Source organism: Cydia strobilella, chromosome 2, assembly GCF_947568885.1.
Source record: "Cydia strobilella chromosome 2, ilCydStro3.1, whole genome shotgun sequence".
Classification (NCBI taxonomy): Eukaryota; Metazoa; Arthropoda; class Insecta; order Lepidoptera; family Tortricidae; genus Cydia; species Cydia strobilella.
In genome coordinates, this window is record NC_086042.1 from 25,393,736 (window position 1) to 25,408,709 (window position 14,974).

The 14,974-nt window shown below is 40.4% G+C and overlaps 1 protein-coding gene across 1 annotated transcript in view; it reads right to left on the reverse strand.

Annotated features, from left to right (window-relative positions):
• The window catches only part of LOC134754451 (pikachurin), a 173,940-nt gene that overhangs the window by 78,950 nt on the left and 80,016 nt on the right, over positions 1–14,974 (reverse strand). Inside the window, exons 4-6 of the mRNA XM_063690786.1 lie at positions 10,364–10,480; positions 9,459–9,805; positions 9,036–9,150 (exon numbers count right to left, since the gene is read on the reverse strand). Coding sequence (XP_063546856.1) covers positions 9,036–9,150; positions 9,459–9,805; positions 10,364–10,480 — 579 coding nt within the window. The remainder of the gene's footprint in view (positions 1–9,035; positions 9,151–9,458; positions 9,806–10,363; positions 10,481–14,974) is intronic.

The following is a 14,974-nucleotide window of genomic DNA, read 5'->3' on the forward strand; positions in this document are numbered from 1 at the left end:
GTTATTGATTGATGTCATTAGGTATCTCATATGCTGATGCATAAGACTCTGATTGCATTTCACACACCTACTAATCAGCGTGACCAATAATTAATGTCGTGTCAAAACAAAATCAAAACCTTACCAAATTGTTAAATAATATATACATATTATTGTTATTAATTGTAAATAGGCATGATTTATTTCAGGGAATAATGTAACATTCAGACACAATTGTGTTATTGTTTATGAATTCTTCTTCTTCGTCGTTCCCTCATGACTGAGGATCGTGACCAAGAACTATATCCCTCCATTTAACGCGATCAAGGGCTATGTGGCAACTTGCCCCAGTATGATGTCACGTTCGAGGCTGTGGTGTGGCGATCGCATTATGTGCCCAAATAATCTGAGAGCCCTCTCCTGGCAGATTGTTGACAGTCGTTTGGTGATTTTTAGTTCTCTCAGAATGGACTCATTTGTTCTCATTGCCGTCCATGGGATTCTTAGCATCTTTCTCCAACACCACATCTCGAAAGCATCGATTTTGCTCTTGTCCAAGCTTTTGATGCACCAGGTTTCTGCACCGTACATAAAGATGGAAGATACCAGCGCCCGCACTAATCGTACTTTGGTAACAAGGCCTATACCTCGATTCTTCCATAACTTTTTGAGGTTAGTCATAGCACTTTTAGCCATTCCAGCACGTCGGCGAATCTCTTGTGTGCAGCCAGTTTATGGATAAGTGAAATAAAATGAAATTTATTCGAATCAATCTCCTATTTTCAGTAATTAAACGCTATCGGTGCGCAGGAGTTGTACGAATGCTACGCCGTAGTCCGTAGCAACATTTTCCTAACATGGTGGGAACTGTATGTATACGCGTGATGCAGCATATGTGTCACGGGCAATAAATCGTTTCAAGATGTTGATTGTATATCACGCGTCACTTGAGACGCTTATGGCCTCCTGCATTGTCACGCACCCGCCCCAATCGTACGAAAATAAGGGGCGCTGAAAATTTATGCGGACCTAAATTAATTGAAGCCAGAAGATGTATCGTTTGGGGGGTGGTTACACGTTGTTATTTGATAGCTGGTGACATTGCAAATCTTGTGAGAAATAGCCTCTGACGTAGTTAGGAAACTTGAGTTGACGAAATTTAATGCGCCTGTCAACACCTGTTATCCTGCCAACGCCGTAATGCAATGCAACCAATATATTCTTACGGTACCTACAGGAGGCTTATTCTATTTGTAATAACAGATTACGTATTGGATCTGGATTTGTTGTGGATATCCTCTGTCAGTGTCAAAAGTGACATTTCTTCGACCAAAAACGTAATTGTTGACACTGACAGATCATATCCATAACAAATCCAGATGAAATTCACAACCTGTTATTACAATCAGAATAAGCCTGGAGGCTTACACTGCACTTGTACTTTAGTCGCGAGACCTGCGCGACTTTTTCGACGTTTTTCATGCGACTCATTTTTAAATTAAAGGAAAAATTTAATGGAAAAAAATCCACCGCTTCGGGCAGCTTTATGTCACTCTCCGTTCCAAAATTGACGATTATGCTTTATTATTTTGCTAAGCTATTGATATACAGATATAACAGATGTGTAGACCTAATTTTTACCTTTAGAGACGATGGAGCAAAACGGATACCCTGTACTGTACCAAGGAGTCGTAATATTCGTTTTACTACCTATTACATTGCATCCCAATCTCCATTCTTTCTTCGCTTCATCATCATCATCATCATCATGTCAGCCGATAGACGTCCACTGCTGGACATAGGCCTCCCCCAAGGCTCGTCACTCCGACCGATCCTGTGCCCCTCGCAACCACCTAATTCCCGCGACCTTCACCAGGTCGTCGCTCCATCTCGTTGGAGGCCTACCGGCAGTTCGTCTTCCGGTACGCGGACGCCACTCCAGAACCTTCCGGTCCCACCGGCCATCAGTTCTGCGAGCAATGTGCTCCGCCCACTGCCACTTCAACAAGGTTTGCAATTCTGCGAGCTATGTCGGTGACCCTAGTTCTTCGCTTACCGTATAATATATATAGATAGCTAGAGATATAGCTCAAAGGTCCGATAGTTATGTAGATGCCACAAGTATCCCCTCGACGAATAGCGGGCCGTGGGGTCATTCCCTGAATTACTCACCTGCCCTTCTGATCGGGGGCCGATAACTGCCCCGCATTCTTTAGGTGTCGATTAGGGTACTACCCTCAACTGCGGCTCTAAAACTTGGCTTGATGTACAGTTGTGTGCAATAAAATAGCAGTCAATAGGAAAATAAAAATTACGGGAATATACTATATACTATAACTTTAGATCAATTATATTGGATCTTTTATTATAATTCTTCTGCATTACTTGACATTGTTCGAAATTTAAATGTAACCTTTACTTAAATACTATTGGAAGTATTAAAAAAATCTACTTAATTAATCTAAACTTATCATGAAGATCGGTTTTTTTACTATCTTGCGGAAATTCTTATAAAAACGTAACAACCTACGAAAAAAAAAAACAATTGTGTAGTATAATTAAAAACTTTACATCTACCATGTCATCCAGAAAAAAATAAAGTTTTCTATAAGACGATCTTCGTCTCAGTGTAAGTACTAGTAGACCTAGTGGTCCATCGTTCGGATTTTTTTTTGTTAATTTTTGAACGAATACTTGGTCTACTCAATTACTCAATTTATTATGTTATATAGGGAGTAGCAGAAAAAGTATTTTTGTTTGTTCTTGTCTCACTTTTCATTTCTGCCTACTTCTAAAAAGCCTTAATTGCCACGTTAAAATGGTCAGCTAGGTGGGCAACAATAAGACCGACTAAATTACGTAGGTTGGTTTTTGTATGTTGTCAAGAATGTTAAAATATGTTTTTAATTCCGTCGCATTGCGTACGTCCTGTGCTTCACGGGCGCACTTATGTGGCAACTCTAAAGTAACTTGCTTTAGGTTTTATATCAATTTTGTATTAGATTGGTTATTTAAATTGGGGCAATCGAACGTATCCGCCATATAAAAACAAGGTGTTATCAATTTTTTTATTTGGAGACTACCGAAACTATTATTCAAGTGCACGCGTAATTTGATGAATAATTCAATTTGAGAGTCTGTTTGCAACATATTTAATTCCGTACCTACCCAATATTTAATTTCTCCTTACATAACTGGTTTGGCCTAGGAAAACAAAAGTTTCGCCTTAAATCGGTTTTGGCAGACCAAACTTTGAGAACCACAGCCATCATTTTATCGTGGATCTCAGATCGAGAGAAGTTTATAATTCGCCGTATATCAGAGTTGGGTGTTGGGGTGACTTGCATCTTCGATTTGCATATTATTACATTCCTCCTTAGGAATTTTCGAAATAAAGAAATATATTATCATATAAAGTCTTGCATCTCGCTTGTACTGGCATATGAGTACGAGCGAGATGTATAGAAAGTAAATTACGTAGACGTTGGCGTATGTCAGTATTGATACTGTTAGTGACTCATGGTACAGGTACTGTTGCGTTACATAAAAAAACACTTAGGTGCCGTTAGGATTCTCGTGGTAATGTACAGGAGGTCGATTCCAATGTAACAATTTGTTATGGGTGTTTGAACTGGTTTTGATACGACCTTGACATCGTTTTCGGGATTGGCGTGCATCTCACGTACGACTTCCACTTCATTTCGCATTTAGGTACTAATTGATTAGACGATCTTGTTATTACAATCAGAACACATTTCATGAACTACGCGTGTGGTTTATTAATTCGTGGTAGCGTGAATTATAGTCAGACCAAGCTAACTCTGCATGGTATTTGCATTGATAAAGTGTGGCAATGTCATCATTAATGACAAATTTCTATGAAAATATGACGATTATAATCGACACTCGCAAACTGTTATGTAGGTACAAAGTCTGTGTAAAGTTAGCTTACGCTGCGTCTTAATACGTACACGCGAAGAGGCGCGGCGCGGCGGGCCCACGGCGTTCGCGTTCGCAACGAGATCGCCCACGTAAACACTTCTATAGATATCAAAGGATTGATTCACCCCTCGCCGCATCGCTTCGCTTTGCGTTCGCGTGTTGTTCGCCTACGTAGTACGCTGCGTTAGACGGACTATATTAACTTCGAAGCTACCGTCGTAGCGCTACGCCGTAGCCGACAGCTTAGTTTTCTCAGTATCTTCTTCTTCTCTGTCGTATCGCTCTTGACAAAGCGGTCGTGGTCACGTTGAGGCGTCCGCATCGGTAGTAGAGGCGGACACAGCTCTCAGTATTTCTCAGTATATAGGTCGCTAAAAAGGTTTTTAGAAATAGCAACGACATTGTGTCGTGATTATCATTATCACTGAATCTTATAGCCTCTTAGCAGCCGGTACAGCCGGCCAGCTAGCATAAGTAGATGGTATAATCACACAATTATACTTTTGTATTATATCCTTTTGATTATACATATATACTAGCGGTTGCCCGCGACATCGTACGCGAGGATTTGTAGGTTGGTGGTTATAATATATTCTACATGAGCATAGAACATTATGCAGCAAAAGATAGCAGTAGGGACGGGTTAATCATTTGTTGATAATTATACAACATATGAGATTTGACTGTCACAACCTACGAAGTTTCAAGCCCCATACAAACTTCCATCTCCTTTTTAACCCACTAAGGGGTTGAATTTACCAAAATCGTTTCTTATCTCTTGTGCACTTCATAAATGCAACCTGGTGTGCAAATTTCAACTTTCTATCGTTTGTAGTTTCGGCTCTGCGTTAATGAATTAGTCAGTCAGGACACAAGCATGTATATAATATACATATAGCTAATATAGAAGATAGAAGAAGATGTCGAAGAACGACTGAATCATGTCATCTATCGCATTTAAGAGACTAATGATTATAGTATGAATTATCTGAAATGAGTTTCTGGCTCAAACCCTAAGCTGTTAAACAAAGGTATCGTTTCTTTTGTGCTACCTTATTTCTCATTAGTGAGAAGGATCTATGAGGAGGATTCTATGCCCTCTTTCAACTCCTCGGTGGTTGGCGTTCTCAAATATCCAGCCCAAACCTTTTTTTTTTAGGAAACAAACAGTCACATACAGATAAGTTCAAACTTGCAAACAGCTAGGGCTTGTTCGGTACTGCCTATAAATAGGAAGATACACAAAAGTAACAATTGGATACACAGCTAATACCTTTTATAACACAATACTGAATTCTACCTACTTATATTATTATATTCTGATATCATTGCTTCGGCGGTCTGGCAATGAATTCTCCCTCTATGATTCAACAGCAACATAGGTGGACCTTATCACAAAAGGCATAAAGTCCACCGATGTACAGTGAACAGTGTGGACGATGGTACTGTATTCTCTATTTATTTTGCTAGAGCTTGGTGAAATAGGCAGGTAATTTAAATTAACTTAATAAGTTAAATCGAACTGTTGCCTCCAGATGCTGGCCCTTAACAAAAACAAAACCAAGCGACTTGAATCTTGTGCCTCTTTTATCCATAAACATCTGTCAAACCTGTTACCTTATTAGGTACAGTCGCCATCAGATATATCGGAGCGGCCAAGGTGCTCAAAAATATCTGAACACGCACTTAACGCCTTGACAATAGAGGCGTGTTCAGATATTTGTGAGCGCCTCGGCCGCTCCGATATATCTGATGGCGACTGTACCTTTAAATACTTTTACTTAACCGAAATTAATTAAGTTTCAATAAATTAGGTCAAAATAAAACTTAAACGCGAGTTCATAAAACCGGTAAAACCAGCGGTAAAACAGTTTATTTTTAAACATAATTTTCAAATCTCGTTTTATTTGTGGCAGCCCAACTCGATAGCAAATGTCAGACGCAAGTTATCCGCAACTTCCGGTCCCTCGGAAGTGGCTCCCGTAATGGCGGCCTGTACCTACTTCCGGTATAATAAAATCGAATCAGGAACGTTGTTGTACGGATATGTTTAGCCGTTAGGGCAAGTTACGTGGTTGCGGTTTTGTCTAAATAAAGCTTCGGGCATTCTTTACCCATACGTTGGGTATGGGTATTTGGGTATAAGTATGTCAAAAATGTTGTAGCTACTCGTAGTAGAGCCGTGTTGAGTGAACGAATAGGTGGGATTGGCAGGAAAGTTGTAGTGAATGAGTAAGTGAGTGGATGATTTAGCAAAATATTAGCGTCTTGTTAGTTACTATGGCGATACTCATAAACGTCAAGTCTAACAAGCCCTGGAATTATAACGAGGCCCCAACTAGTCCTAGCGGTACACCCCGAAATTCACTATGAGATAAGTTATACAACACACTATCTTGTGACTCCAGAGATGTAAAATATAGTGGTATTTTGCCCAATCCCATTATAGGAGCTGTAAAACTATTTACCTCCTATGATGGGACAATTTACATAATAAAGCCCATGCCGTTATTTCATGTTTAAACAATACAGAGTAAAATGTAGCTATAAAATTTGTCAGGAGGTATGCTCGGACTTAGGAAAAATTAATATCGTTTTTACAAACTTTTAACTTGCCGTGTTAATTTGTATGTTAGTTAGTGTGGGTAAAATCGTGGAAGCTGAATTTGAGCCACTTTTCGATTGAGTTAAAATTATACATACGTATGCAAATCGGATGACAATGCCATATTATGACCCAGGGACCGGCCCGCTATCCCTTATCGGGGTTTTATAAGGGTATTGCATAAGGCTTAACTCACCATACCCTTTGCCAGACGAAACCCTTTGTTTTGCTTTTAAAAACCCTTATATAAAGCTACCACATTTGAGTAATCGGTAGCCCAAATACCCTTACAAAACCCTTATCATCCGCTCACCAACACCTTGCATATTGCTTATAAGGGTTAGCCTTATAAAGGGCTTCCCTTTTAGCATATGAGCGTGCTAATTTAAGTCGTCTACCTTGTTCATAAAGCACACATTACTTCGAATCCGAGCGATCGTCGGCGGCGACGGTGGCGTTCTTTGACTAGGCACGTATTTTCTTTCCTTTTCATACACTACCGTAGATATATACTAATCCTGTCTCTTTCGCGCAAATGGAAACCTTTATAAAAAGCGCTTAAAGATAAGGGTAACCCTTATTAAGAGCTAGCCTTATTCTTGGTTAGCTTTTCGGTAAGGGTTAGTCAAAGGTAAGGGTATGAATGGGCTTGCAGTTCAAAAGGGAAAGTCTTTCAATGTGTTAGCCATGTTTAAGTTTCGCCCATTGAAAGGGTTTTATCGCGGAAAGGGTTGTCCGGTCCCTGCATAGACCTGATCTGATGATGGAGACAGGAGATGGCAGTGGAAACTCTGTGATAAACTCAAACTAATTGTGTTTGGGGTTGTTAGAATTATCTCGATGAGTATATTTAGTTGGCTGTGGAAAGAAAAATACATTCAGCGATAAAAGCTTATAACCAAAAATGATTTTTTTTCCAAAAACTTATTCCCTACTTCAATATTTTATACTGAAAGGGTAATGCCCATTATAGGGGGCCCATTACTGGATCCACGCCCATTACAGGGGTACCATTACTGGTGCTTTGTTGACCATGACTAAAGAAAAAAAAAACATAGTTTTAATCTGTTAAGTATGTGGAAACTAACTAATTGCGGTATCTTTGATACAACACGCCTGAAACATGAAAGACGGATAGGACATTCATCTTTTAACATGCTAAACGGTAGAACTTTAAGTTGTATCAGGGAAATATCACAAATACTCCAAATTTCCTTTTAAATGTCCAATGACTGGTGCCGTTACTATATAATATCAGATATTTTTTATCGCTAGGGGAAAGGTAGGTACGAACAGTTTTCTAAAGAAGCACTCGAGGCTTCGCATCCCTTAACAGGTTTTACAAGACTTCTCGAGAGTAATATAAAAACAACTTGACACAAAATATTCAAGATAAAAAACCTAGCAGAGTATATTTAAGGGTATACTGCTATTTCAGCGAAAATTTTTCACAACTAATACCCAAACCCAACCCAATTCTAATACCAGCAAACCAATGTTTACCAAATTCATATTTTTTAAACGTGGTTATGCTATAATAATATATAAATAAATAAATATCAGGGGACATCTTACACAGATTAACCATCCATCCACCAACCAACCATATCAAAGATCCATATAATTAAGTTATGGGAAAAACTATTTGGGAAGCGCTAACTTGCGATAGAAATTTTGCCGATACATTAGTTAACGATGTCAGGGTTCCCCGACATATGTTGACGCGGAATCGGCAAATTCCGATAGGAAAAAGCTTTATGTCCGCGCAATAAGAGCGAAAAAGTCGTCGTTCGGCTCGGCATCGGCCGGCGCTTGCCGACGCGTCGCTTTTTCCTATCGGATTTTGCCGAATGCGCATCGATATATCTGGGGAGACCCTTAATTGCCGATATAAAGCCATATAATTATTGGGATTAGTTGCCAAGCGAACCCCAGGCTCTCAGCTCCCACGAGCCGCTGGGAAAAGCCGGGACAAAGGCGAGGAAGATGATGATGACATTAGTAAACCATATTTTGGACCCGGGTATGTCCTTAAACTACGTCCAAAAGAGAGGTATGGGCACTGTGAATGACATATCGCTTTGTGTGGTAGGGCAGAGGACAGCGGATGTCATTCCAGATCTAGAGCAGAGCCCAACTGGGGAGGTACCTCCACCTTACAGAAAACCGCAGCCAAATAACACTAGACCCTACTAATAGTGTTGTGTTCCTGCCGGTGAGTAAGGTTGCCAGAGCTCGAGAGAGAGGAGTGTTAGGGTCGGCAACGCGCATGTAACTCCTCTGGAGTTGCAGGCGTACATAGGCTACGGAGACTGCTTAACATTTACCACCGACGTAGTATAAAAAAAATTGGATAACTTCTACTTCACTCAATATTAGCAGTTGGAAGTCGGATGAACACGATTGTCGTGGCACGTCTTAAAGTGCTCGTGCTTCTGTCACTCCGGCTTCGGCTATGTCAACGAGAATATACATTATAGGCCATGTTGTGTTAATATTAAACACTAACCTTGTTTGCACTTGGAGGGTGATAGCGGACAGGAGCAGCGAGCTCCATCGCAGGGAGCACAGTTGCAGTTTTCCACCGCCGCCGTCCATGGAGGCGCTACGGTTGCGTCTGGAACCTGTCATAAAAATGCCATCACAGATGCAGAAAAATATCAAAATGATGGGAAAGTCCTTTGAATCTTCTACATATAACTACATATATAGAGTTTTCCGTTTTGGAAAGGGCTCTTTTGACAATGTGCGTATTACTCTTTTGTATCGCTTTTGCTTCTATTTACGAACACATAGATGTTCTAGTAGATCGTAAATAAAGGAGGTCAACTAATGATGAATGTCTGATGTTCTCAATAAAATAAAATAAATAAATGTAGAAGAAGTAGGTATACTGGTACATGCTATCCATTATATTCTAATAGTCACTCACTTTTTGCTCCAAACTCGGCCCTTGCGTCGTCACACTCTGACTCGCCTCCAACAACCCATTCTTAATATTGTCATCAGCAATGATCGTCAAATCATTTCTACTAACCCCATCTTCTATCAAGCTCTTTAATCCATCAACTTCTTTCGACCTCTCTGCTGTATACTTGTTAATTCTTCTCGTATCTTCTTCGTGCGGCGTCGTTCTATCAATAGGTCTTAGTGTAGGTTTTACTCTATTCGTAATGGACGGGGCAACTTCTAGCTCGGCGGAGAATGACACATCTTTCTGGTAAAGGACATCTTCTTCAGTGTCTAATGAGGTTTCTGAAGGTTTCGTTGAGTTTAACTCTGCAAAAGAAGCCAAATATCAAAAGTGTAATAAAAGTTATATTTAAAAAATCATCGTTATTACATATACCTAACACTTCGATATGTTTTATAACAAAGTTAAAGTGATGTTTTCGATTAGTTTTTTTTCACGAAGCCGCACGCTTTCTTAGTGTGAAGCCGGCCGTTTAACCGCGGACTGGACACAAGCGGCAAATCAAGGCCATTCATACATTGTGCTCGACCAATTCTTGATTTGTCGCTCGTCGCTAACCACCTCTCTTGAACATATAGACCGCGAGCCAGGAACAGATTTCCATGACCAATCGTCTCCCGGGCGATAACTCGTATAGTGGTTAATGGCTATGTATGATGAACCCTCGTGGACGTCAGCTGCCGAACCGTTGGTGGGTCGAGGAATGGCAGCTACCGAAACACGTAAAAAAAATTTAGTCTTCGCCTCCCGTTTGATAGCATCTAAACTATCATCTGACAAAGTATCAGCCGGGAGGCGATGACTGACGATATAATGCTCCGGCCCGCGGTCTGACTAGCACCGAGGCTGAGTACGAAACTTACCGAGGCAACCGTAACCGTCCACGTGTAAGACGAAGCCGGGTGCGCAGCCGCACTCGAATGTGCCGTCGTGGAGCTCGCGGCAGAGCTGCTCGCACGGGCTGCCCGAGCCGCAGCGCCCTAGAACAAACACAATTATTAAGATCCTCGCGTTTTCCCAGCATTTTGACACGGCTCATGGGAGCCTGAGGTCCGCTTGACAACTAATCCCGAGAATTGATGTAGGCACTAGTTTTTACGAAAGCGACTGCCATCTGACCTTTCAACCCGGAGGGGAAACTAGGCCTTATTGGGATTAGTCCGGTTTCCTCCGGTCCGGAAAAGCGACTGGTAAATATCAAATGATATTTCGTACAAAAGTTCCGAAAAACTCATTGGTGCGAGCCGGGGTTTGAACCCGCAACCTTGAAAAAGTAACGTATTCAGAAAGTGACGTACTCCGAAAGTGACCTACTCAGAAAGTGACATACTCAGAAAGTGACGTACTCCGAAAGTGACGTACTCCGAAAGTGACGTACTACGAAAGTGACATTCTCAGAAAGTAACGTACTCCGAAAGTAACGTACTCCGCCCGAACCCCAAAATCTAACCTAGCTGCTTTCAAACAAGGTGTTTGTTTTACGAAATAAATTCCTACGTTGAAGCGTTCAATTCAATATACAGCAATGCTCTTAGAAAAAAATAAAAGCGAAGAGTAAAAAATAACGCGACATCTTCTGTACCACCTTTCCTTTTTCAACATGTGTCATTATCTCAAAAGAGCTGAAAATGTTGAAGAAACAACTTTGTAACGGCGCCAAGTTTCAGTGCCGTTCAAGAATTACTGGTAGAACTTTAGTACGGTAGGGATAAAGGTGAATTTAGTGGGTCATTGGGTTGACACACGGTAAGGTGTGGTGGGAAATAAATTGTTCAGCGTGTAGTTAGGGCGGGTCGCTTATTTATCTAAGCTGAGATCAATGAGAATGTGCCTTTTTATTTATTTTCGCCACACCAGCTGGTAAAGGCTCTCGATTGTTCAAAAACTGATAAGAAAGTTGCATTTTATCCACATCCCAGGTAGCATATACGTCATTATGACGTCGCTGACGGCACTGCTACCTGGGCTGGGAGGCAAAGTAATCAAACGCAAATTTTGAGTAGTTTTCTTTCGTTTGCTGGTAGAATTTATTTTTAAATGATCATTTTAAATGATAAATATTTGATAACATTAATTTTTAATCGATTTGCTTTGATTTTGTTTAATATTTTAGTTAGTATTTTCCTTGTGTGGTGATGGAAAATGTTGTGTTTCACTCGGTGGCAAAATTTGTCTAACCCTCGTGCCTTGAAACCCTCGCAACGCTCAAGATTCCGTTTTTCGAATCTTGAGCGTGGTGAAACAGGGGCCTGCTGTATGTCCTCGGTTCTACGTATATTCGAATTTCGAATCACTTTAATCAGAGGTAGCGGGTCGAAACGGGTTGAAAACCGCTGCACATCACGGATTGCATGTCGCGTTCACTGGGGCGGACTTCAAAGGCACATTAAAACATTAACGAGCGCTCGATGGTTTCACATCCAATAATAGTTTTACCTGGTAGCCTGGTACCACTGTCCTCTTTTTGTAGTACTTGATTACTTTATAACTCCCGACGTAAAAAGTGTGTGTGTTTGTCTGTGGCACCGTAGCCCTTAAACGGGTGTAAGTCGGTTCACCCGTTTAATGGCGTAAAATCAGCCATATCGTATCTGGAGGAGCCCAAACTTGGTATGTTTTGAAAATTATTTTTGTTTTAATAAAAAAAAATGGCTGAAATGTAATGATGTTGTACACGATAGGTTTTTACAAAAAAATAATTTTTTTATACAAAAAAATAATTGTTTCAGCACCCCTAAGGGATTTTTTTTTAGGAAATGCGGGTCAAAAATGTTCTTTTGACCTCTAGTATGCGTGTGCCAAACGGCTAACCTGTACATCGATTTGAGGTTTTTTTATGCGAACAGCTTACACTATCGCGGGTTCAAAGACTTCAAAGGCCGGCTCGTACCTACCAATTGTTGACAACCCAGGACAGACTGGCCTGGCGCAAGGCCCGACCCCAAATGAAGTTGGGATTAAGGGCAGGAAGAAGAAAAAAGTCATGTGATCATGTAAAATATCACACTTGTTCGACCCCCGCTTATAACAATTGATTGTAATAGCCTCTAAAAGCGCTTGGCTCGCGCCAACACCAGCTCCTAATGGAATCAACGCGCTCGCTGGCCCGCAAGCTCTCACGGGTGGGTGGCTCCATGCGGCGCGTTATGGTATTAATACCTACGGGCTACGCCGTACATTCATCTACAATCTCTTTCAAAATCCCGCCAAGTGCGGGTCTGACTCGCGCACGAAGGGTTCCGTACCGTTACGCAAAAAACGGCAAAAAAATCACGTTTGTTGTATGGGAGCCCTACTTCAATATTTATTTTATTCTGTTTTTAGTATTTATTGTTATAGCGGCAACAGAAATACATCATCTGTGAAAATTTCAACTGTCTAGCTATCACGGTTCATGAGAAACAGCCTGGTGACAGACAGACGGACAGACAGACAGCGGAGTCTTGGTAATAGGGTCCCGTTTTTACCCTTTGGGTACGGAACCCTAAAAATGATACAAACTTATCGCCGACTGTTCTTTTCTTTTCCAACGACCCTAAACTCTTTGTATGTTAAGGTAATCATAATCATTGTTTATTGAATTATGGTAAAAAATGCAAAATGGACCCTTGCGTTGTTTTATCACAGAGTTCCTATGGCCACCTCCTGTCTCTATCATCAGATCAGCTCGATGGTACCATAACATTGCATTATCACCCAACTTACATTATATGTAAGCAAATTTTCAGTTTCATCGGAAACTGTAGTGGGTCAAATTTAACTTGCATGATTTGATTACAGACAGACAGGTGACAGGTGAAAGTAAATAAAAGCTTGTTAAATTAAGAATATCAAAGCTTTATGGCCTAAACTAAAGTACAGACGTAGTGCATAATTATATTCCATTGTATTTTCACGGAAACGAACGAAAGTGTCTTGCTATTTCAGTTAGTCTCGGTATAAAAATTACCGAGGTTGACTGAAGTAGCATGACAAATACGACCGTTTCCGAGAAAATACGATGAAAACAATTATGCTGCACTATATCTGTTTTGATCTGTATAACGTTGTCTTTAAGTTGTCTTACTTCTCTTTTGTTTTTAGGGTTCCGTACCCAAAGGGTAAAAACGGGACCCTATTACTAAGACTCCGCTGTCCGTCTGTCCGTCCGTCTGTCCGTCTGTCCGTCTGTCTGTCTGTCACCAGGCTGTATCTCGTGATCTGTGATAGCTAGACAGCTGAAATTTTCATTGCTGATGTATTTCGGTTGCCGCTATAATAACAAATACCAAAAAACAGAATAAAATAGAGATTTAAGTGGGGCTCCCATACAACAAACGTGATTTTTGACCGAAGTTAAGCAACGTCGGGCGGGGTCAGTACTTGGATGGGTGACCGTTTTTATAGTTAATGGTACGGAACCGTGTGAGTCCGACTCGCACTTGGCCGGTTTTTTATAAAACTTTACGCAGCTTCTCAAGCCTTTTTGGGCGACATACCTACTAAGCGGTCTGTGAAATGCATTTTACGAACAAACAAAAATTAATTTCTGAGCTACACGTGTGGTCTCAAAATCTCGGAAAACAAGAAATAAGAAGGGATTTTTAGAAATTCAACACCTAAGGAGGTTAAAAGGGGAAGTTTTCTTTTACTTAAGCTATAGGAACTTGAAACTTGGTAAAAAGGTATTTAATTAAAATACAATAAAACTACAGCGTTTTTGAAAATGTATACCCTTATTTTATTAATTTTACTAAAATCAAATGTTGAGCGAATATTTAGACAAGTTCTATTAGCGTGCAAATAGACACAACACACAAGTAATCAAGTGCACAAACTATCGCTTTATTATACTGTCGCGGTTGACAGTTGACAGGGTAATCGCGATGAGATATACGATCTGTCAACATGTCTGCGCTTCTATTACTCTGTCACGTGGCGCCATCTTTCTGAAAATTAATTGCCATTTCGTTTAGAGGTTGCCGACCTTCAGGTGTTTCTTGCTATGTAAAATAAAAGGTCTAAAGCAGAAAATCCAATTCAATAAAAAAAACTGCTAGTCTTAAAAAAAAGTTGCGTCTAGTCAACAAATACAAAGGCATTTTAACCGACTTCAAACAATAAGGAGGCTCTCTATTCATGGTCATCTTTTATAGATATTTTTAGCGATCAATTTTTTTTACCATCAGTCTTCCCCGCCTCTTCCCACAAGTTTGGATATAGTAGATTGTTAACCAAGGGACGAAAGGCACTCATTTCTGCCGAGGTATTTTGGCGCTCGAATGCAGTGAGAGCGCCAATAGTCCGAGGCAGAAATGATGCCTTTCACCCGAGTTAAACACTCTACTTTTCATTTCGAATACGAGGAAAGTAAAATGCATGTATTTTTTTTAAAACATGACTAAGTATACATTTTTATAGTATTTCTTGAGGGTACTTTCAATTAACAATTCAGACAAAAGTATCGTTATTTATGGAATGGAGAGTCAAATATC